Source organism: Peromyscus leucopus, chromosome 2, assembly GCF_004664715.2.
Source record: "Peromyscus leucopus breed LL Stock chromosome 2, UCI_PerLeu_2.1, whole genome shotgun sequence".
NCBI classification, from domain to species: domain Eukaryota; kingdom Metazoa; phylum Chordata; class Mammalia; order Rodentia; family Cricetidae; genus Peromyscus; species Peromyscus leucopus.
This window is the reverse complement of record NC_051064.1, coordinates 112,927,280-112,950,198: the sequence shown is the minus strand read 5'-3', so window position 1 is coordinate 112,950,198 and position 22,919 is coordinate 112,927,280. Positions and strand designations below refer to the sequence as shown.

Below are 22,919 nucleotides of genomic sequence, written 5' to 3'. Positions count from 1 at the left end.
CCAGAATGCCATTTTCTTAAAATGAGCTGCTTTTAAAGGACTTATTAAAAACATTTACCAATACAATACCTTAAAAATCTTACTTTAAAAAGTCTAATAATAATGTTAACTAAAATTAAACTTATGTACTTAAAATACTGACTGTATCAATTTATTCCTGAGGAATGACAAGTTATTTTAAGAATCATACCAAATCATGCATTGTTCTGACTATAACACTAGTTTCTTAAAATATTTTTGGAAATAAATATCATTTGTGAAAGCAGAGGTCTAAGAATGTGATCAATATGACTGTGATTCTTTGAAACTGACATTTTGGTCTATTTTCTTAAGTATTTCATATATGTTTGATTGAGTTGTTCAAATCTTCTATAGCTTACAAAATCAGTAAATAAATTTGATAGACAATTAAGACTAGTCTATTTTTCTTTGTAATTTTGTTAAATTTTGCTGACTTGAACATACACGTCCACAATTATTGTATATTCTTGGAAAATTGTTCCTCAGTGCCATTTGCCTTAAAATGAAGCTGAGGTATTATTAACACTATTATAGTACATTCTTTTAGGTAATAGTAGCCTGGAATACTTAAGGCATAATTTCCTTCTTATTTTCTATTTTCTCTGCTACTACCTTAAAGGAATTTTTGGAGATCCAAATTTAGAATTTCTGTCTTAGTTTTTGGTTTGTTGTTGCTGTTTTGTTGCTATGAAATGTTACTAGGTAGCCCTAGCTGACCTAATAGGAGCTAAATTGCTTCAATCTCTGCTTCTACGACCCTGGACTAAAGAGAATGCAGGCATACACTACCACACCTGGCCAGGGCATCTGCTTTAACAAAGAAATTTAATTCTATCTTATTTATAGATAGTTAATATACTTGATTTGTTTTGCCATTGCATGTTTTCTTTACTGTTGTTTTCCTATACTTATTTTTAAATGCCTAGCTACTGATACGTTTTTTTTTTTTTTCCTAGACAAATTTAGGTTGCTTTCTTTAGTTTTTACCACCATTAGTTGTGATATTGATACCTAAGCTTAGGTTTTTTTAAATTTGGACTAAAGATAATCAGACTATCTACAACCATCTTTAAAGAAGAAACTATACATGTCGTATCTCTGTCCTCACCTCACCTTTCACTTCAGGCTCCTCAATGAAAAATGTGGGTAAAAATCTACTAATGATTTACTGTAATGACTTAAGAAAAATAATGTGTGCAAAGGGCTTGGCAGAGAGCCAGCCTTCATGAATGACAATTAAGTCACTTATCAAATACTTTATATTTTCTTGATATCCTTATTCTCCTTTAAGTAATACAATATATTCTTATTCTCCTTTGAGTTTCTATTTCAGTATTTTCCATAACTTGGACTTTGTCATTGCTACTATAACTATTAAAATCCAGAACTCAGAAACATTCTCCATTTGGCCCCAATCAGCTCTCTACCTTTCCTACTGCCTCTAACCCTGCTAGCTAACTTGACTTCAATACTTTATCCTAGACTCCGGTCCTACTCAGAACTGGCCCTTGAAATTACCCTTAGAATTCATATGTAGAAGGCCTAAACTCCAATTTGATGCTATCTGAAATATGGTCTTAAGGAGGTAATTCAGGTCATAAGGGTGAAGCCTTAATCCAATGTGATTGGTGTTTTTATAAGAAGAAAGGAAAAAAACACTTCAATCACTTTTTTTCCCCCTGCCAAGCAAGGATACTATGAGAAGCTGGCAATCTACAAAGTCAGGAAAATGTCTTCATCACAAACTGACCTGGCCTGCATTTCTATTTTGGACTACAAATCTGGAGAACTAAAATTGGGTTGTTAAGTCACCCAATTTATGGTATTCTGTTACACATGCTCCTGCAGACTAACATTCCCACACCCCTTCTGACCACCAGGCTTTATTTGTTTTACTTGTTTGAATTGTTCCTATTTACTGTCTTGTTCTCCTCCTATTATTTCAAGTAATTCTGTCTCTTAAACCTACTTCCCTTTACAATCAAGTATTCTGTGAAAGTAATTTGTTTTCATTTCTAACTTATTCTTTAAAATATACCAAAATCCAATACTTAGTTCTACTTCTCAACCAAAATTTACCTTAACAAAGTCAATTACTTAAATTCTCAACTAAGTGACCTTTTTAGCAATCATCATGTTACTTAGGCTATGCTTCAGCATGTCACACTGTTTTCACTGGAGACTATGCCTATGTGGGCACTTACAGAGTTTTCCCAGGAAAGGGATGAGTAAGTTCTAAACACCTAACTCCCAATTACACGGGACACATAAATGAAAGCCTCTTCGGAAACCAGGGCGTGCAAGCTTGTAAAAGAAATTTCTAAGTTATCTAAACATCTTTAAAAATTGAAAGGTTGAAAACAGATTCCAGGAAAAGGTACAGTAAGAGAGATTGCTGAGAAATGAGCTCTCAAGAATACCAACATTCAGAGCAAATGAGAGGGGAAATGAAACACTACAAAGGAGACAAGATGGAATAGTCTGGATTTCTGAATAAGAACAAGCAATAAAGTGTAATTAAGAAAATTATCTGAAAAGGAAACAAATTTTTAAAGGCCTAATGTCTTTAATGACTAGGTTACAAGTTCATTGAGAACAGAGTTTGTCTTTTATCAACTAATTAATAAAAACACATTGATGAACTTAATCATTCCCATAATAATACAATAACATTTCCCCTTTTCTAATTTTATTATAAATTATAATTTGATTTGAAGTTGTACCACAGATATAACGCTTCACTCCTTCAATTTATTACTGAACTCTAAATAATTTAAAATTCTTTTCAACTGTTACACAGATTATGACCAACATCTTCACTCTTAAATTCTCAGCTTGAAATTTTGTTGTCTAAAAATCAACTTTACACTAAAATAATTCTGAACTCAATTATAGATGCTGATATAATTTATGTTGTAATTTTTGGGACCAGAAAAGAAATTGTCAGTACAAAGACTCAATTACCAGGCACCCCCTAGTGGCAGTAAAATCAACAGAGGAAGATAAGAAGACATGGAGGTAGAATTTTCTTTACAGTTCTGACCAAAACTTAAAGAAAATCATGTCAGTTAATTTAAAAACATGTTACTTTATATCTGTTTTAGTAAATAAATTACAATATACTATCACTGAGAGAAAAATTCAAAGTTTTTTATAAAAGTGAATAAACATCTACAAAAATGAGCCCTGAACTTTTAGGAGGTCTCAATTAAATGCATATTAATACTTTTTCAATGCCATGAGTCTTTACATATATCCCTTCATACTACATCATTTGTCTTTCTTTGAATATATTCTGTTTGTTCCTACCCATGAAACAACATCACTGAAATTTGGTAAAAGTCAATAAGCCAACTAAAAGACAGTTTTTCATTCCCCAATAAGCACTAAATTTCAGCAGTACTGTAGGCCCTACAGGCCTAGGGAATAATTAGTAATCGGAGGTCAGCTACATGGCAATGAAGAAGACAATTTCCATCAGCCCAGCATGACATTCTGGTGACAACAAAATCAGCAAGTGAACATAAAGACCATGAAACTCCAAAGTCACCTTGACATTAGTTTTGAGATAATATAAAGATGCAGAAAAACCAGTTTTGTCACTAGCACAATCAGTATATGCAGGCCATGTGCTTCATTTATACTACTACTAAATTTAATTTGCAACTAAATACTAGATTACTATACACATGTATTGAGTTCTATAAGAATTAAAAGCAACAATGAGTCCTTCTATCCTAAGTAAAGAAAAAAATTCTATGAGAACCTAAGTAGGTGTTTTTCTAGCTTTATCCTGTAGAAGTTACTGTATTTTCCTCAAACTTGTATCTTCTTTGGCAATAAGAGACTGGTGTTGTATTTATTCTTTCTACTCCCTCTAATCCTTCTCCTTCAATCAAAGAAGGGCTATTCTGACTCTCCCCTCCACTCCCCTTAAGTGCTCACAAGGAACTCAGAACCCTAAATACAGTAGATAGTACTGAGCAATAGCTCTATTCTGTTTTGATTATTTTTAATATACAGGCATTTCCCACAAATATTTCTTTCAAAGAGGATTCTACCAGGAAATCAAATGCATAATCTAAACCAAATAGTGTGAAAACTAATACACTTAACAGTTGGCAGTAGTTAAAGCTTTATTTATTATACTATACACAACTTATAAAAATTTCCCATCAAATTTTTCCTTTCAGATTTCCAGAAAAAGTAAATACCTTACCCAGCATGACTAGATGATGAAGGTGGTGGCAAGTCTGGTGTAAGGACATAAAGACTGTTGTTTTTTGGCAAGTGTAATGATTTTAAGACCGTCTGAAATAGAAAAAAAAAAGAGAAAACAAAAATAAGTGTTGACTTTGTACATTATTGATTTTTACAATTCTTGAATGTTTGGCAACTTTTAGGTTGGTCTTTCATCTTTTGGTAATTTCCTAAATATAACAGAAGAGCAGCTAAATTCCAACAATCTTATTTCCGCAATTTTTACTGCAAATTACTACAAATCTGAGCATTACAGTATAATATAAACTTTTAGCTCATATAGATAAGTACAATTAAGAGTCATTAATTTCTCCACTGAAGTATAATCATATTATAGCAAAAATCTGTGTAGGCTTTCAGAAAATTTTAAGACCTAGAAAAAAATTATAGAAAGCACCTCAAACCAGGGATCTTTAAGGGTGAGGTGCTGTAGCCTAAGAGGTTATGTAACTTGGATGTGGACTCTAGTAAGAGTTACCTAGATCACTTTATTCTGACCCTAAGATCTTTATTTATTAAAAAGATATGTTGAGTCATACCCATACACAAACTTATTTAAATTTTACTGTCACATAACTCATACATTTTTAGACTCCCAATCTAAAGTAAGCACTTGCTAACATGCTTTCTGACAGCTATGCACATTAGAAAATTCATTTTCACATCATGCACTCAGAGCATGCATTTTATTCACAGAATCGTACTGCATTACACCTCTGTACCAAGACCACCCTAATCACAAGAGTGGCTAAAATAACCTAGGCATACTAATTTTTTTTGGAGGGGGGGGTAAGGGGGAGCTTATGTTTTAGTAGGATTAAAGTAATCTATATAGTTGAAAATTAGAAGGTGATAGTTTTTTGGTTTGGGGTTTTTTGGGTTTTTTTAACTAAAGATAAGGCAGGGAGCAGGGATGAAGAATATGAGTTAGGGGAGCTTTGCAATTTTAAAATGGATAATCAGAGACTGTGATCATTGAGCAAAGATTTGAAGGTGGCAAGGCAACAAATAAAAATATACAGAGAAAGCACTTGAGACAAAACAGCCAGTACAAATGTTTTAAACAAATAAATAAATGTAATTTTTAAGTTAAAAAACATGGCAGAAATAATGTATTGAAGGCATGAGTTGGAGGATTGCTGGGAGCTAGAATATTAAGAGATGAATTAAAACGTGAGAACTGTTAAGCAAAAAACAAACGACAGAAAATTGAAATGAAGATGAAAGCTCCTGCCACTCTGAGTCCAATGTTAAAAAGCATGGAGAAATGAGTGAGGCAAAGAATGTGTTGAAAGATTTGTGTAGGGAAAAGGTCCAAGTAACTAGGTGGCCAAGGTAAAACTAATTTACAAGGTACTGAAATTAATAAGAGGGGTTGGAGACTGCTCAGCAGTTAAGTGTGCTCGCTTGCTGTTCTTGCAAAGAACCAGTTTGGTTCCCAGTACCTTGGCCAGGCTGTTCACAACCATCTGTAACTCCAGTTCCTGGGATCTAACACCCTCTCTTTTGGCCTCTGGAGACAGGTACACCCATAAATGCATACAAAAATGCATACACATAAGCAAAACATAAAATAAATATTTTTAAAATATTGTCTAAATCTTAATGGAATTTAAAATTAAATTAATAAGAATTAAGACAAAGAATAACTATAAGCCAGAAGTTAACAATCATAAGGAAATGAGATGATAACTTTAGTAAATTATCAAAGGTGATATAACCTTCTGACATAAATTCAAAGCTAGAGAAATTCTGATAGAAAAGACTGATAATGATCTAGAAGTAAAAATGGAGATATATATTTTACAATTTATTTTAATTGTATGAGGACTGCCAAAATAAAACTAACATGAAGAAGACTACAAAGGCACAAACTTCTTAATGAAGGTGGCTTTCACTCAGAGGAAGACAGTAAAGGAAATGTACATAGAAGAGTTTAATAAAAGTAACTTTGCTAATGATGGATTAGTTCCACAGCACATAGCAAAAAGCCTTAAGGCACTGTAGAGGAAGGAGAAATAAGCCAGGTGTAGGATGTGTAGTCTATGAAGATTCCAGAGAGGAGTGATTTGGAAATCTCACACTCCTTACAGTGATTGACATAAACAAGTGAATGTAGCAAAGTCAATCCTGGCAGAGTCAAAACAAATAATGGCAAGGCTCTAAGTGTTAAGAAGCAAGGAGTGCTTAAGGAATCCTTAAATAAGAATTCCTTAATTCTGCAGATGGAGAAAAAGACACCTGGAGAAAGGTGATCTTACCCAAGCAGGCCACAGGAAGAACTTTTAACTGCTCCATGAGAGGGCCCATCTTACTAAGTGCAGTCTTAAATAAAAATAAATACCCTAATTATTTACATTAGAATGACATTTCTGTTGTATTTTACTTCTCTTCTCCTCCTTCCTCTTTATGTTGTCTATTACCCATTCAATTAACTTCACAACCTATTAATGGTTTATGGTGCATGGTTTGAAAAACAAACACCACAATACACAATTACCTATAAGAGTACAACCTACCCCAGGAGACACCAAAGTTAATTTTATGTCAAATATGTAACACCTTTTTGAAATTGGTATGTTCTCTCGATAATGTTAGCATGCAAACAAAGTGCATACATATATACACAGGAGAATCACCTTTACCTTTATCCTTTATATTACTTTGTGGACTAAAGAAAATACTCTTAGTATTCAATCAAGTCATTGTCATACTTTTTTTAAATCTACTACCAAATGATTCTCCATTAAATGTTCCCCATCAAAACATACGTGGCATAATTAAATAAAATGGACCCTTTTCTTTAGGCCAATTATTCATGCACTAGTCCATGAACTTTTATTTGATACTGATATACCAAGAATTCTATAAGCGCTGATGAAGAAACAGATATGGCCCCTCTTCTTATAATGCTATGGTGGAGAATCATGGGGTAAGAGCCAAATGAGAAATGTCTGTTACAGAGGTAGTATAAGTCTAAAACTCAAAAGATAGAAAAAGAGCCATTTGTATAAAGATTTGGAGGTAATAATGGTTCCAGAGAATTGAACGTTTTCTGTCAGGGATTGGGTAAAAAGTTTAATCCTGGTTTAAAAAAAAATATATATATATATATATATATAAAATAGCATAGAAGATGAAGGTTTAAAAAAACTCTGGGGATACTGTCAAGTTGAGAAAAGAGTAAAACGGTGTTTCAACAAACAAGCAATGTACTTCAATTTATGTTTTTAAAAGATCATTCTGGCTGCTAAGCAGGGAATGAACTAGAAGTATCCATTAAAAAGAAGCTAAGAAAATGATGGTGCAGTCCAGATAAAGATACTAACAGTCTGGATTAGGCAACTGTAACAAAAATTACTGAAAAGTAGCTTTAGTTGAGATATATTTTAGAAGTAAATCAATAGGATTTCCCAAAATATTCTCTGTGCTATTTTGTGAGGTGTTGTGAGATAAAGACTCCTGGCCACAATCTCTGCTTTACCAGTGGCTATACAAGGTTGCCACTGATTGAGGACTAGTGAAAACAACATCAGAGAGAATCGGGGTTCTCTTTAGAGCATGTTTGTTTGAGATGCCAGTAAGATACACAAGTACAGAGTTGGATATGGTGATTGCACATCCATGATCTCAGCTCCTGGGAAGGGGAAATATACACAATGTGGCAAACTGTCATGCGCTGTTTGAGTTCATTCAAGAGGCTGGCTCAGGAAGCAGGGCTGTCCTCCACCATTTCAAACCCAAGCAGAAATGTCTCAAAGTGTTTCAAGGTCTGTGAATAGGCTGCCTCACCTAACACTGCTAGGGAGAGACGATAATAGCAAAACAGACCAAGAGTAAAAACTTTTGTCCTTGAAAACAGCTAGAAGGTAAAACATTTCCAACAGATGTTACTATTATTTATCCACAGCATGAAAGTGCCTACCATGAAAAAAGAGAAGCATGAAGCTCAGCTATGGGAAGCTTAGTCAGGTGGAGAAAACTCAACTGTGAGTGAGCTCCAGATGACTGCCTCAGCTTCCCTGGTCAATTTTTGCTGGGTGTTGCAAGCATCCAGTTTGTTGATGTTATCTCTAACAGTTGCTATTTGTCCTTTTACTTGGAAGTCTCACCTAGGGGTGGGGGTGAGGGGACACTATGGATGGAGAACTCCAGCAAGCTCCCTTAAAGGGGCTTCCCCAGTCAATTTTCATTGGATGTTTTGAGTACCAAATTTGACGATGTTTTGCTTTCTTTCTATCTAGCTAGCTATCATTTGCATTTATTCTCTTACTTTGGGTTGCTATAAACTGTAATGCAGTCATTAAGGCAAAACTGAAAATATGCTATTGTAGATCCTTCTCCAGACTGTAAACAGAAGTGAAGACAGAAAGATCTGAAGTTCAAAGACAACTTTAGCTACGTAGTTTGAGACCAGTCTGCGCTACATGAGATCTTATCTCAAATAATCAGGAAACAGAAAAGAGGAAAAGGGAAAGGAGGAAGAGAAAGAGGAAGGAAAAGATATGCAAATACAAGAGTTAATTTTCAATTTAAACATGTGAATTCACTGAGGTATAGTGTGGAATATAAATTTGGAAGCAATCAAAAACTTAATAGCTTGAGAATAGAAATCCCACATGGAAGGATATATAAATAACTGGAAGTATTGTTCCAGCCAAAAGACTGTCCAAATACTAGAACAATATCTTAAGAAGATTTTCAAAATTACCATCCTTCTTTTAACAAACTACTGAAAATGGATGTAATATTATTTTATTACCACAGGTTTCTAAATTTAAAAAAAAAATCTATATAAATGATTTCATTCTTGCTGTTTATTTCTATCAAGGTTGTTGAATTACTTATCAGTACCTTTTTAAAACCCTGTATACCAGAACAGACAAGGACGAGAAGTGAACATGAGTTAATAAAGAGCTTCCTTAGGATGTCAACAGCCCTGGGTTTCAACCTGAGGACTACATAGCACCAAGAAGCAACACACTAAGGACATGGGATAAACCTAGCTTTTTTTTTTTTTTTTTTTTTTTTTTTTTGGTTTTCGAGACAGGGTTTCACTGTGTAGCTTTGCGCCTTTCCTGGAACTCACTTGGTAGCCCAGGCTGGCCTCAAACTCACAGAGATCCGCCTGGCTCTGCCTCCCGGGTGCTGGGATCAAAGGCGTGCGCCACCACCGCCCGGGCAAAAGGAATTTTTTTTTTTTTTTTTTGAACCTAGCTGTTTTTATATGGTGTGTGTGAGTTAAAATAGCTTTTATGTTTTTAAATGATTGAGGAGGGATCAAAAGAACATTTCATGACATGAAATTTTATAACATTAAAATTCTGTGTCCATAAGTTACACCAGAAAAATGTTATGCTTGCTTTTCACATATTGTCAGGGGTGCTCTCACTCTTTGGGAATAGAGCAGAATAGTAGTAATAGAGGCTGTATAAAACTTAAATATGTATTACCTGACTATACAGAAGAGGCTTGCTGACCTCTAGTATAGTATAGTACATCATTAACTGTATTAAACTTTAAAGTTTTCTTGCCTATCTGGAATTCTAGTCAATGTCTCAATGAAACATAAGACCAACTCAGTATATAAATTTTGATACTTATATATAATTTATAAGCACAACTTACCACAAAACATTCACAAAATAATGAAACCAAAGAATTTTACTTATGCCTGGCTGTAGAAATATAAACTCAGCAATAGTGTTAAGATTCATAATTACGTCTGCCTTAAAAACAAAAAACTAACTCATTTCTTTCTCCATTTCTCTTCTCTCTCAAAAAAGAAAAGTGAAATATTTTATACATGAGGCTGGGTTTAAGGGGTCCAAAACAATAGCCACTATTACTTGAAAACTACTGTACCTTCTGTAAATTCTCAAGATATTAATTCATTCCATGCACCTGTCACTAACCAAGGAAATGAAGAAATATTCTTACCATTTAAATTTTCCAAGTTTTAAAAGTTTCCTATTATCTTTGTTCCATATGCAATACTTGGCATAAATGTACACAGTGTGTGTGACTTCTTTCAGGCCAGTAAGTAATTGGTCAGTAAATTATTATTCCAGGGCACTCACTGATACCCTAAGAGGTTTGAGAAAAAGGTAAATGCTCTCAAAAAGGTACCAACCTCCTAAAAAAAAATACTTAGAAATAGAAAACCATGCCACATAGTGTTTCTATCTGCACACCTAAACTCATTTAAAACCATTATTGGTTTATATGAAATTACTTAACTTGAAAAACATCTGGGAATTAAACTAAATAGCTACTACCAAATTTACTTCTGACATATATAAATTATCTAAAACTAATCTTTCAGGACGAACATGGTAGTGCTTGCCTAAAATCGCGGCATTTGGGGGAAATAAAGAAAGGCAGGGGAACTGGAGAGATGGCTCAGTGATTAAGAGCACTGGCTGCTCTTCCAGAGATCCTGAGTTCAATTCCCAGCACCCATATGGCAGCTCACAACTGTCTGTAACTCTAGTTCCAGAGAATCTGACACCTTCACACCAATACACATAAAATAATGTTAAAAAAAGGGGGGGGGGGATCAGGAGTTCAAGGCCATCCTCAGCTACATAGAGAGTTTAATGATCAGACTGCGCTACATTAGATCCTGTCTCATAAAACAAGCAAGCAAGCACACAAACTAAAACAACTTTTAGACATTACTTAGCTAATCATATAACTTAGTTTTCTTTTATTTCTAGTCAATTAAGAAACTCACACTGTCTTCCACATCTCCAGTCTTCCAGCCTTTTAACAGCATTTTAGGCACAGGTATCTGAAGTTCATTTTCTAGAATCTGTTTAATCTCTCCTGTACAAATAAAAAGAGACCAAATATAACTAACAAAGAAACATAGAAAATCATTGACTATATCAGTACAAACATCAATATCTGGTATGCAATATACAGTCAACAACATTTGACTGATGAATAAATGCTTGAAAACTCAGTACTAGAAATTTAAAATATTCTTGACCAAACAATATGATACTCCATTGAAGAACCTGGGCTTCAAAATTAATGACAAAAATATTTCACAACTATTAAATAGCTAATTATATACTTCACTTTTATAAAAGCATAGCTCTCTAAAAAGAGTACATATCAGTGATTAAGAATTTGAACAGAAAACAAACCAACAAACAATACTATTAGGAACATAAGTGAAATCATATGGTGTAATTTGGAATAATGTGATGATTCCAAGATAGGAGCCAGCCACAAGGCAGCTCTCATATAAGCCAAGCGTACGACAGGTTCTGATATATTAATGACCCAGCCCTAAGCTGTGAGCCCTGGTGACCTGAGTAATACAAAAACTGGAACTTTGGAGATGGCCCTCGATCTCACTGAAATGCTCATAACACAGCATCTTAAGCCTCTGTACTGATTCCCACAAGCAAAGAGACTTTGAGATTGGCCACATGTGGCACTGGCAGCCTTCAAATTTCCCAGACTATTGCTCAATTCACACATGCCTGCCTGTCAGCACTAGCTGCTGGCCAAAGCTTTCAAAGACCTTCTGGAACTTACAACAGTGCCATCTTCTAGGCCTGCCACAGGTCAAAGGAGCTCACAGCAGATACTAGTCTCAGTTCTCAAGCTTGCTCCTGAAGCACCTTCACCCAGAGTGGGTTTCCCAGCCTGCAGCATTTCCTGTCCATCCCATTCCCCTTGGTGAGATGTCTATTTACATGAGACTACCTTAATCTTTATAATATCAAGAAATTGTAAGGAAGGTTTCTGTGGATAAACAGAACATATTCAAAAGGCAAATCTCATGTGGACATTCTAATTGCCAAGTGCCTTACAGCCCACCAGATCTGCTCCACATGAATGCCTACCATGTGCCCAGCATATGACAGGAGTAGCACATAGAGTACAAAACATAAGATACCTCAGTATAAGGGAAGCACATTTTGCAAAGAAAATTTGGATTAACATTTTGCTTGGGGGAAATAGTTGCTTGCTTGTTCTTACATCAGCATCTATAAAATAGAGGATAACTCTGCCTAATTCATCTACCCATAGGGTATGAGAATGAAACAAGAACACACACTTTAAAATAACTGAAGAAACCTGAAGGCAATATATATGATCTAGAAGACAATTTAAGATGTGTTGAAACACCACAGAGTTCCAGAAGAGGAAGAGAGGGAAACTACAGAATCAAATAGCCAAAACTTTATAAGACAGACAAAAGTCAAATTCAGCATGAAGTGTATGTAACTGAAACCAATCCAAAGCACAGCTGGGCTGCACAGGACAGCCAAATCAAAATGGGCAAGAACTCCATTTAGTGAAAACAAAAGACTGAAAGGCTAAAATAAAATTAGATTAAAATAAGGGACAAAACGCTGATGAGACATGTCAAGAAAGTATAATTTTCCTATTAATTCATAAGTTCTTTTATAGGAATTAAGTCTACTTAAAATATGTATGGGCTGGCTTCAGGCACTCCACTGCTTTAAGTTGATTTGAATTTGCAAATCTTTCTTATATTTATCTGCCTATTATGGGTTGCTGCTAGTCTATAATTAAAATAACACATAATCCTATTGTTTTTATATTAAATACAAAACAATTGAATGCTAAAACTGGGGAAACAAAGCAATGATAAGAAAATGAAAAGAGAAAGAATTTTATGTTACACAAGTTCCACAGAAACACCACTGTAGGGTTGGGGATTAAGCTCAGTGGTAGAGGGGTTCGGGCCTCAGCTCTGGAAAAAAAAAGAAAAAAAGAAAAAAAAAGAAACACCACTGCTTAATCAGCAACACCACATCAGTCATTCATGACCTTGAGGGCTCATTTTTTAGTTTAAGAAAAGACTGGGACAGTAGGATGGCTCCATGAGTAATGGTACTTGCTGTCAATACAGAAGACCAGAATTTGATGTCTGGTAGAGAGAAATGCCTCTGAAAAGTTGTCTTCTGACGTATACACACATGCCATGGCATGTTCACAACACACACACACACACACACACACACACACACACACACCAAACTAAAATGCAACTTTTAAAAATTAAGTCCTTTTGTGCACTCTAGGTAGTAACTAGCCATCCAAAAAATAAAAAAAGGGAAAAAAGAAAATCTGGTTCAACATTGCATCTGTAGAAACATGAATCAATCTTGGCTCCCAAAAATGTCAATGCTGACAAATACTCTGTTCGTGGACAGTAGAAAGGTAAGTCACATTTGTTGCCCAAACACGTATAAACATGCCCTTTCCTTTCATGGATAAAGGTGCTATTTATAGAGCTGTCCTCGTCTGGGCATATGCATCTGCAAGGCTGCCCAGTGCTTTCCTCTTAAAATTTATCTTCACCAGACACCTCTTAAACTCTTGGAAACATTCAGGCTTCCTGACTTAAAAGAAGTTCTTAGTATGAGGAAGTAAAAAAAAACAAAAAGTCTTAAAGTCCACATTATTCTTTGCAAAAAACCTGGATGAGAACAAAATAAAACTTTGTTCCACATGCATAGTGGAATAGAAAATAGAACCAGTTAACCAACTTTTCTCATCTCCCCTGCTTTTCATAATATCTAAACAATTCTGTTAGATTTCTCACTATTCTACTCCCTTTTTCTATGAGATCCACTTTTGTTAGTGTCCATATGTGAGAGAAGATGTGATCTTTATCTTTCTATACTTTACTTAGTATAATGTCCTATATTTGCATCCACTTAGCCCCAGATGACAGGATTTCATTCCTTTCTACCAAATATTTCCTTGTGTCTACATCATATCTTCTTTTCCTATCATTTTTTTTAATTTAAAACAAAACAATTTAAATCCTAACTTTGAAAACCTTTTTTTGGGTGAATATTGTGAGGGCAAACCTGCCAAAGCACGCACAAAGTCATCAGAGGTCAGCTTCATTGAAGTTTTCTCCTTTTACCCTGGCAGAAGAAACATTTTCTTTTCCTATAATATCTCTGTCTGATCTTACTATTAAGGCAATGCTAGTCTCAAAAACAGATTGCAAAAATGTTTCATCTTTCTCTAATCGTAAAGTATTGGCAGTATTCTGAAATGCATGAACACAGGTATTCGGGTGCAAGCAACTGCACGCCCACATGCAGAAGCCAGGGAAGACATCAGTTGTATTCCTCTATCACTCTCTGCCTTATTGCCTTGAAATCTGACTCTTACTGAACCAGAAACTCACTGCTTCAGATAGGCAGGCAGGCCACAGAGCTCTTAGGATCTGCCTGTCTCCACTTCCAAATGCCAGGGTTATAGACACATGCAGCTATGCTCACTTTTTTACATGGCTGCTGGAGATTTCACGCAGGTTGAATCTTTTTCAATTGTTGACTGACAACACAAAGTACTTGCGGGAATACTGTATTCTTTAACAATGACATTTGCATTTTTTAAAAAAGCTACCTTCTCTTCAACATGGGATTCATTATGTAAAAATGGAAGTGGGATTATATAGATCACTTTCAGTGTACAGCTCCTTATTATTATGGTGTCAAATTCATCCTCCCTGCTGCCTGCAGCATTAGTCTGGTCTCCTTGATTACTAAGTAGTACTCTTTACACAGCTATACCACAACTGCCTATTTGTCTGATGGAAAAAATAGTTTGGGTGTTTCTATTTGGGGATTATTACAAATAAAGATACAATGAACTTCTATCTCCAAGTTATTTGTTATGTGTATGCTTTCAACTCATAGCTAGGAACAGAACTGTTTGGTCATATAGCAAGTCTATGTTTTAATTTATAAGATTACCAAATTACTTCAGAAGTGTTTTGCCATTTTGCATTCTTGTCAGCAATGCATAACTCTTCCATTGCTGTGCATTCTCTGCAGCCCTTGGTATTTAGTTTATATTTTACCCATCCAAATTTGTACATAAATATATCTCATTGTGCTTTAGTTTATATTTCCCCAGTGACTAATGACTTCGAGCATGCTGTCACATTATATCCTCCTAAACAAAGGATTTACTTGATTCCTTGCCTATTTTACATTAGCGTGTCCTGTGAAGAAGTTTGAGTTTTGAGAGTTCTTCACATGCTCGGGACAAAAGTCCTCTAGAAGGTATATATTTTGCTAATATTCTCTTACAATGTTTTTCAGATAGTACATAATTTTAAAGCTCTTAAGCCCAACCTTATGCTCATGACTATTACTCTCCATTTGACATAAACCACCTTCAGTCCTTCATCTGTGCTCTCCTCTGTCTACAATACACTTTCCTCCACTTTGTCCACATAACATATTGACTCATATATCATACTCTCTGGAATCTGTTCTGGCCAATCCCACAACCCTACTCACTCCCCTTCCAGTTTTTCTCAAAACACCAATTGAAACTGAATTAACTGCTTCCTTTTCAACATCCTCACAGAACTCCATGTGTATGCCTAGAAGAAAAAGTTATTTCACTGTAGAAAGTATGTATTCTAGGATTAAAGACTGAATCCCTGAATTGGAAAGCCTCTAAACTTCAATTTACTCACTGTGACAAGAGTAAGAATGTGCTCTTTACTGTATTGTACTAACAATGCGAACTAGACACTGTAGCATAGTGATTGGTATGAAAAAGAGTGTATGTGTGCATGTGTGTACATAGAAGTTATGAGTGAATGAATAATAACTTTTATTTCTTTTACTTCTAGTCTTCTAGCTCAGCACAGATCAATAAACTCTTCTACCATAAATGAACAAATTTTGGTAATATAAATTAATGATTTGCATGCTTTTTCTTTATCCTGACTCATTCCTTATTGGTAGGATCAATCTTTTCAGTATTTGGGTTCTGGTTCAATAAGTGAGAAAGTAACTTTATAGTATCAGAATGTCCTCCAACTGTATATTTACTTTATTGTAAATAATGGTGAACAGTGGTTAACAAATAGTTTTATATTCCTTTAAAAAAAAATCCACTACATAAGGTCTGTCTTATTCACATACATCTCTATATGTTAGCACATTATTGCACACAAACTGATCAACAAATGTCTGTGATGAAATGGACTATCTAATTACATGAAAGACTTTTATAACTAACTTTCTACAATTGTTAAATATGGATCTCCTAATTTATTAATTGCTAAATATGAGACTTTGGAGAAGTAAAAAAATTACTACTATAGCCACAACTATGTACATTTACTCCTTTAAAGGGAAAAATTTGTCATGAAAGAAAATAAATATTAGCAAAAGAAAAGGCCTTGAAAAATACAAAAAAATAAAGGTATTAGATAAAATTTCTATTATTCTGATTGTTGTCTTGCTTGAAAGATAACAAATGTTGACATGATGAGCAAATTTCTCAAAAGACCAATGTTAAATAAAGTAAAATTTACAGACTTCTAACAAAACAACAATCAAACTGGTAACAGTAGGGAGTACAAATAAGGAAGGAGGAAGACCGTTCTTTCTTCTATATTTCCCTATTTAAAATGAACACAGATTTTAAAATGTGAATCTAGATAGAAAAATATCACATCTGAGCAAAAATCCAAAGAAGCTGTAATCATTATGCTGAAAGAAATCTATACATCCCTGCTCACTGTAGCATCACTCACAGTAGCAAAGAAATGAAAGTAACCTAAATGCCAACAACAGGTGAATGGGTATTATTTAATGGGTTATATGTATGTATGTTATAGAATACTATTCATCCTTAAGTGTGGTAGTATTGTGTTCCCCAAAATATTGTGCACCCTAATAAACTTATCTGGGGCCAGAGAACAGAACAGCCACTAGATATAGAGGCCGGGAAATAGTGGCACATACGCCTTTAATCCTATCACTTGGGAGGCAGAGATCCATATGGATCTCTGTGAGTTTAAAGCCACACTGGAAACAGCCAGGCATGGTGACTCACACCTTTAATCCCAGGAAGTGAGCCTTTAATCCCAGGAAGTGATGGCAGAAAGCAAAAAGGTATATCAGGTGTGAAAACTAGGAAGCCTGGTTAAGCTTTTAGGCTTCGAGCAGCAGTTCAGCTGAGATTCATTTTGGATGAAGACTCAGAGGCTTCCAGTCTGAAGAAATAGGATCAGCTGAGAAGCTGGTGAGGCGAGGTGGCTGTGGCCTGTTCTGCTTCTCTGATCTTCCAACATTCACCCCAATAACTGGTTCTGGGTTTGTTTTTATTAATAAGAACTTTTAAGATTTGTGCTACAATTAAGAACAAAATTGTGTCATTTGCAACCATAAAAACTAGCTAAATAAACTATGCATAATTGCTTATATGTGAAATTTAAGAAAGAAAACGCATATAAGCAGACAGTAGAATAGTGGTTACTACAGTCTAGGAGAAAATTAAGGCTGAGGAAAGAGTCAGGGTAAAGAAAGGGGAACTGGTACTGGAGAGATAGCTTAGTGGTTAAGAGCACTGACTGCTCTTCCAGAGGTCCTGAGTTCAGTTCCCAGCACCCATGTGGTGGTTCACAACCATCCGTAATGAGATGTGGTGCCCGTTTCTGGCCTGCAGAACACTGTATACTTAATAAATAAATAAGTTTAAAAAAAAAATCTAGGAAAGGGGAAATGTCAGTCAAAGGAGCAAAGGTTCAATCAGGTGGGAAGAATAATTCCAAATAATCTATTGCAAATTATAATGAATATAGTTAATAATGCATTTCACATTTCAAAATTGCTTTTAAAAGAGAATTTTACATTTTCCTAACACATATTGATGATATTAATTAACCTGATTTGCTCATTCTACAATGTATATATGAACAGATATATCACATTACACCTCATGCACATATTTATATATAAAAGAATAAATGTCCATCAAGAGCATGAAGCTAGGTTAAAGATATATTTCAATGATATAACTATGCATATTAAAATTACAGTTCAATTCAATTTAGCAAAATGTGCTGCTAACTTAGATTTTCAAATGACTCTGTGCTTTGGTAGTACACAATAGATGACACAAAGTTCACAACCTGAGCACAGAGCAACCAACAGTCACATACAACATACACTGCCTCTACTCCTCAAAAGTAAAATCTGTAACTGTATGCTCTACAGACTCTACAAGTCATTCATTTAACCCTCACAATATCTTTACAAGGTAAATAAGGCAACCATGCTTCCCTTTTTACAATTACTAGTAACAACAACATCCTCCTCCCAAAAAAACCTACTTGGTACTTATTATTCACAAAACATGTCTGAAGCTCTGGAGTGGTTGAGGCATTTGCCAAAGGTTACCTAGCTATTCTGATTCACAGGGTTGAGACAAAAACTGAAATTCACAGATTCTGGACAAAACTGGTTTATATAATGTGAAGTACTTTTTCAGACTGAAAATGAATGTGGCAAACGCTTTAAATGTTTATATTTTTAAGCTCATTCTTTTAAACTAAAATGGTATTCAATATAATAAACATAGCTTTTTAAAAATAAATTAAGGGGCTCAAGAGATGGCTCAGCAGTTAAGAGCAGTTAAGGCTGCTCTTCCAGATGATGCTCTTCCAAAGGACCCGGGTTCAATTCCCAGCACACACACAGCAATTCATAACTGCCTGTAACTCCAGTTTCAGGGGATCCGACACCTTCACATAGACATACGTGCAAAGAAAACAGGAATGCACATGAAGTAAAAATAAATAATCTATTTAAAAAGTAGATTAAAAGAGGATGGGCAGGAGAGACAAATTACTCAACTTGATAATAGATCTATTATTTTCTAATGCATTCCAGAAATAGAACTAAGGCCATGCTGAATGGACCTAGCAAACATAAGTTTGTTCACAGCACTGACAGAACAAAAACAAATACTGGCATAAAATCCTTTGCTAGATTCTGGAGACACAATAATACATAAAAACCCCTTACCCTCAAAGATACCACAAGGATATTTTAGACAAGAAGTACTTTACAAAAGGATGAGTCCTTTAAAATACCTTTAAATTATTCAAGATTAGAAAAACAAAACTAGAAAGTTTTAGGTATGAAACTGAAGAAGAAATAAACAGGACAGGAAAACCATTAACCAGTCAATGCAGCCACCACTAGGTGTCACTCTGGTATAACTTTCTTAACTGATTTTAGCCTTGTTTTTTAATCCTGGATCTATCTATCTGGTAATAACGCAAAAAAAGGGTCGGGGGAGGCATTATCTTATTGATCAGCTCTTTCCTATAGAAAAATTAACATTTATTCAATTCCTGAAAACAGTAAGACATTCTACAACAATTATATTCAGGTCACAAAAATTACTGTGTCTATTTTCAAATGTCCTATTTTGGGTAAGCTAATCTATATAAACACACACCCCTACACTCTTTATGCAGCCAACCATTTCCTCAATAGGTATGACTGTGCCATACTATGAATAGAGAAAGAAATTTTAAAATTAGACCTTTTCTTCTAAGATTAAGAAGTTAACACTAGGAAGGGAAACTTTAAACACAAAGAAAGAATTGCTCTTTAAGATCCACTTTTTAGAGACTGGAGAGATGGCTCAGTGGTTAAGAGTACTGATTGCTCTTCCAGAGGACCTGGGTTCAAGTCCCAGCACCCACATGGCAGCTCACAACTGTCTGTAACTCAAGATCTGATATCCTCACATAGTCATACATGCAGCAAAACACCAATGCAAATAAAAATTTAAAAAAAAAAAAAGAAAGAAATAAAAAAAAAAAAGATCCACTTTTTAAAGTATTCATCCACGGAGGTTAAGAATGGCATCACAGAGGAGATTCACACAAGATCCTTAAGCCTACAATGGAGGTTTCCAGGAAAGTCAAACAAATACAATGTGAGGGACAGGAAGTAGCTTAAACACACACAAAGGGATTTGTGATTTAGAAAAAGTAAACTAGGCTGAATATGGAAACTATAAGAGAAGAAAAGGAACATATGTAAATTACATAGAGAAATTATTTTAGTTACACATGAGAGAAACCAACTCCTGAACTGTAACAAAGGAGGTGCAAATAGAGATTCAAACAGTAAGTGGCAGAACGTGTCAAGTTTAGCAAATCAAATGCAGTGGAAAAAAAAGTCCTAAATATTATCTACTAGTGTGCCTTGAATATTTATGCCAAAAGTAGCAAAGAGAAGGTTCACAACATGAGTCCTGACTGGCATCAATTTAATTGTGAGAGAATAACTGTGATGCAGGACAAATATAACTAGACTGTGAAGAGATACATGAGTAATACATATCACACAGTAACAATATTTACCTTATAAAGCATTTTGAATTAATTATAGTAAGTGAATGTAACAATAATAATTAAAGAAATAAAGGTCACGAACTAAAAGAGAGAGCAGAAGGAACATGGGTGGAGATGGAGAGAAAGAGAAAAGGTGACAATAATCTAAGCAAAGTACTCATGTATGAAATTCTCAAAATATAAAAATTTTTAATTAAAGATACTTAAGAAGCAGAGCTTTTAAGGGGGTAATTTAGTCAACAAAGGCCCCACTTCTGTGAAAGAGATTATTATTAAAGTGCTTAACAAAGAGACTCCATTTCTTTTGCCTTTTCTGCCTTCTGTGATGTAAGGTCATGGTACTTTACTCATCACCTCCAGAGAATACATAAAGTTCCATCCTAGAAGCAGACAGAAGGCATCACTAAACTGTGAACCCACCGGTGACTTAATCTTAAGACTTCCCAGCAGAAATATGAGAAAATTAATTTTAACGTTCTTCACTAAAATTAGTTATGCTTATCTAATTGTAGCAGTACAAAACAGATACAACAGAATAAAAATTAGTATGCTTTAGTTGCAGGACTGGTATGCAATGTACTGAATAATTACAATATTTTCTGAAGCTCCTAGGTGTTTAGTTTACAGCAATCCTAAAACTGTATTTACAGAACTGTGAATGTAGCTTGACAGTCAAGTGCTTGTCAAGTATGTACAGTGCCTTAGAGTAATGCTTTGTATTGGCAAAAACACACAACGAAAGGGAGTTAAAACAGTATATCAAAAATTATTCTTGAACTTACCTTAATCTCACCACAATATATATTCAAATTAGAGTACAATAACCTGTACAAGAAAGTATTCAATTCAATGTGCTTTTTTTTCCCCTTGTTGTTGATAGTCAACTCAAAAGAAAATAACTATGTAAACTTGGCATTTGCCTACTGTATGATTCACTTATGAAGGCTTTCTGAAGGTAATTCTTACCAACAGTACAGCTGTCTTCAAGCACCACATCAACGTTCCTATCTCTGTACTCCACTCTGAAGTCCAGCATTCGAGGCTGCCTTTCCACAATCTGCCTGGATGGCATTACAGGTCGGAACGCTGACGAGGAGGGGGTTGGAGCTGGAGCAGGGTGACTTGCTGGATCAAACGTGGGTCCTGGCATGGTCTCACCTCCAAAGTCACTAAAATGTTGACAGGAAAGAAAAATTACCACTAGTTCATTACACAGTGCCATCAAGGATCTTCTCCACTGGCTTGCATGTTCTTCTTATCAATTTGCCTACACTTGTGGTAAAGCCAAGTTCTATTTCTTCTAATAAATCCTTAGTAATGGCCAACAGTCACATTGTTTTCTCTCCCATCCTCACCTATCTATTCTAATACCTTATATCATTTACAACTGGATTTTTGCCTTATGTTGCCATGTTAGTCAAACATCATTTTAAAATGAGAATTAAAAAGTGTCTTAGGCTGGTGACATGACTCAGTGGGTAGGAGCTCTTGATATCAGACCTGATGAACTGTTTCATCCCAAGAACATATGATAGAAGAAGAGAACCAACTCCTCCAAGTTGTCCTTTGGTCTACACACACACACACACACACACACACACACACACACACACACACACACACTTTTTTCAAAAATTTAAGTGTACTTTCTAGTCACTCTCAATAAATCATTATTTGACTTGCTACTTCTATTTTCAACGAAAAACTACTTTGAAACTTCTTTAAAATTTTAATTATTCTATCTCCTAGGTTTTTTTTTAAAGATTTATTTATTCATATGTATACAGTGATCTGCCTGCATGTATACATGCAGACCAGAAGAGGGTGCCAGATCTCATTACAGATGGTTGTGAGCCACCATGTGGTTGCTGGGAATTGAACTCAGGACCTCTGGAAGAACAGCCAATGCTCTTAACCTCTGAGCCATCTCTCCAGCCCCTATCTCCTAGTTTTAAAAGATGAATTTTGTTAAGAAAATAGAGCCATCAAAGAGACTTTTCTTAATACTGAATCCCCAATCTAACCCACATACATGTTTTCACTGTTTGCTCTTACAAAATAGAGGGGACATATTTCTCCCTGTGTGTGCAAAATCAACTCAGTTTTACTCTAGAGATTACCCCCCCCCACTTCCTTTATAATATCTTTGTCACTTTAGTATATAATTTTAATTTGTTCAATCCTTTCTTTCTTAACAAAAACTGACTAAGGTGATGAAATCGATGGCGAACTCTGGGAGAGCTAATAACAAGGACTGCAAGAGTGCTGCTCCTTTCTGACTGTTGGAGAGGTTACAGAGGAAAGCGGCAACCTCAGCTTTTAGTGTTCCGCTGAAGTCATAAAAGTACAAAGTTCTGAATATGGCCATTTATAAAGAGTTTATTATTTCTTCTAAGAACAGGTATGACCTTGCGGAAAATGAGTTCAATTAATTTGGGAAACTACA

General features: G+C 35.0%; 1 protein-coding gene across 1 annotated transcript in view; it reads right to left on the bottom strand.

Moving 5' to 3' along the window:
- Faf1 (Fas associated factor 1) overlaps window positions 1–22,919 on the bottom strand; it is a 337,162-nt gene that overhangs the window by 233,101 nt on the left and 81,142 nt on the right. The window contains exons 4-6 of the mRNA XM_028888986.2: window positions 21,440–21,642; window positions 11,018–11,109; window positions 4,241–4,332 (exon numbers count right to left, since the gene is read on the bottom strand). Coding sequence (XP_028744819.1) covers window positions 4,241–4,332; window positions 11,018–11,109; window positions 21,440–21,642 — 387 coding nt within the window. The remainder of the gene's footprint in view (window positions 1–4,240; window positions 4,333–11,017; window positions 11,110–21,439; window positions 21,643–22,919) is intronic.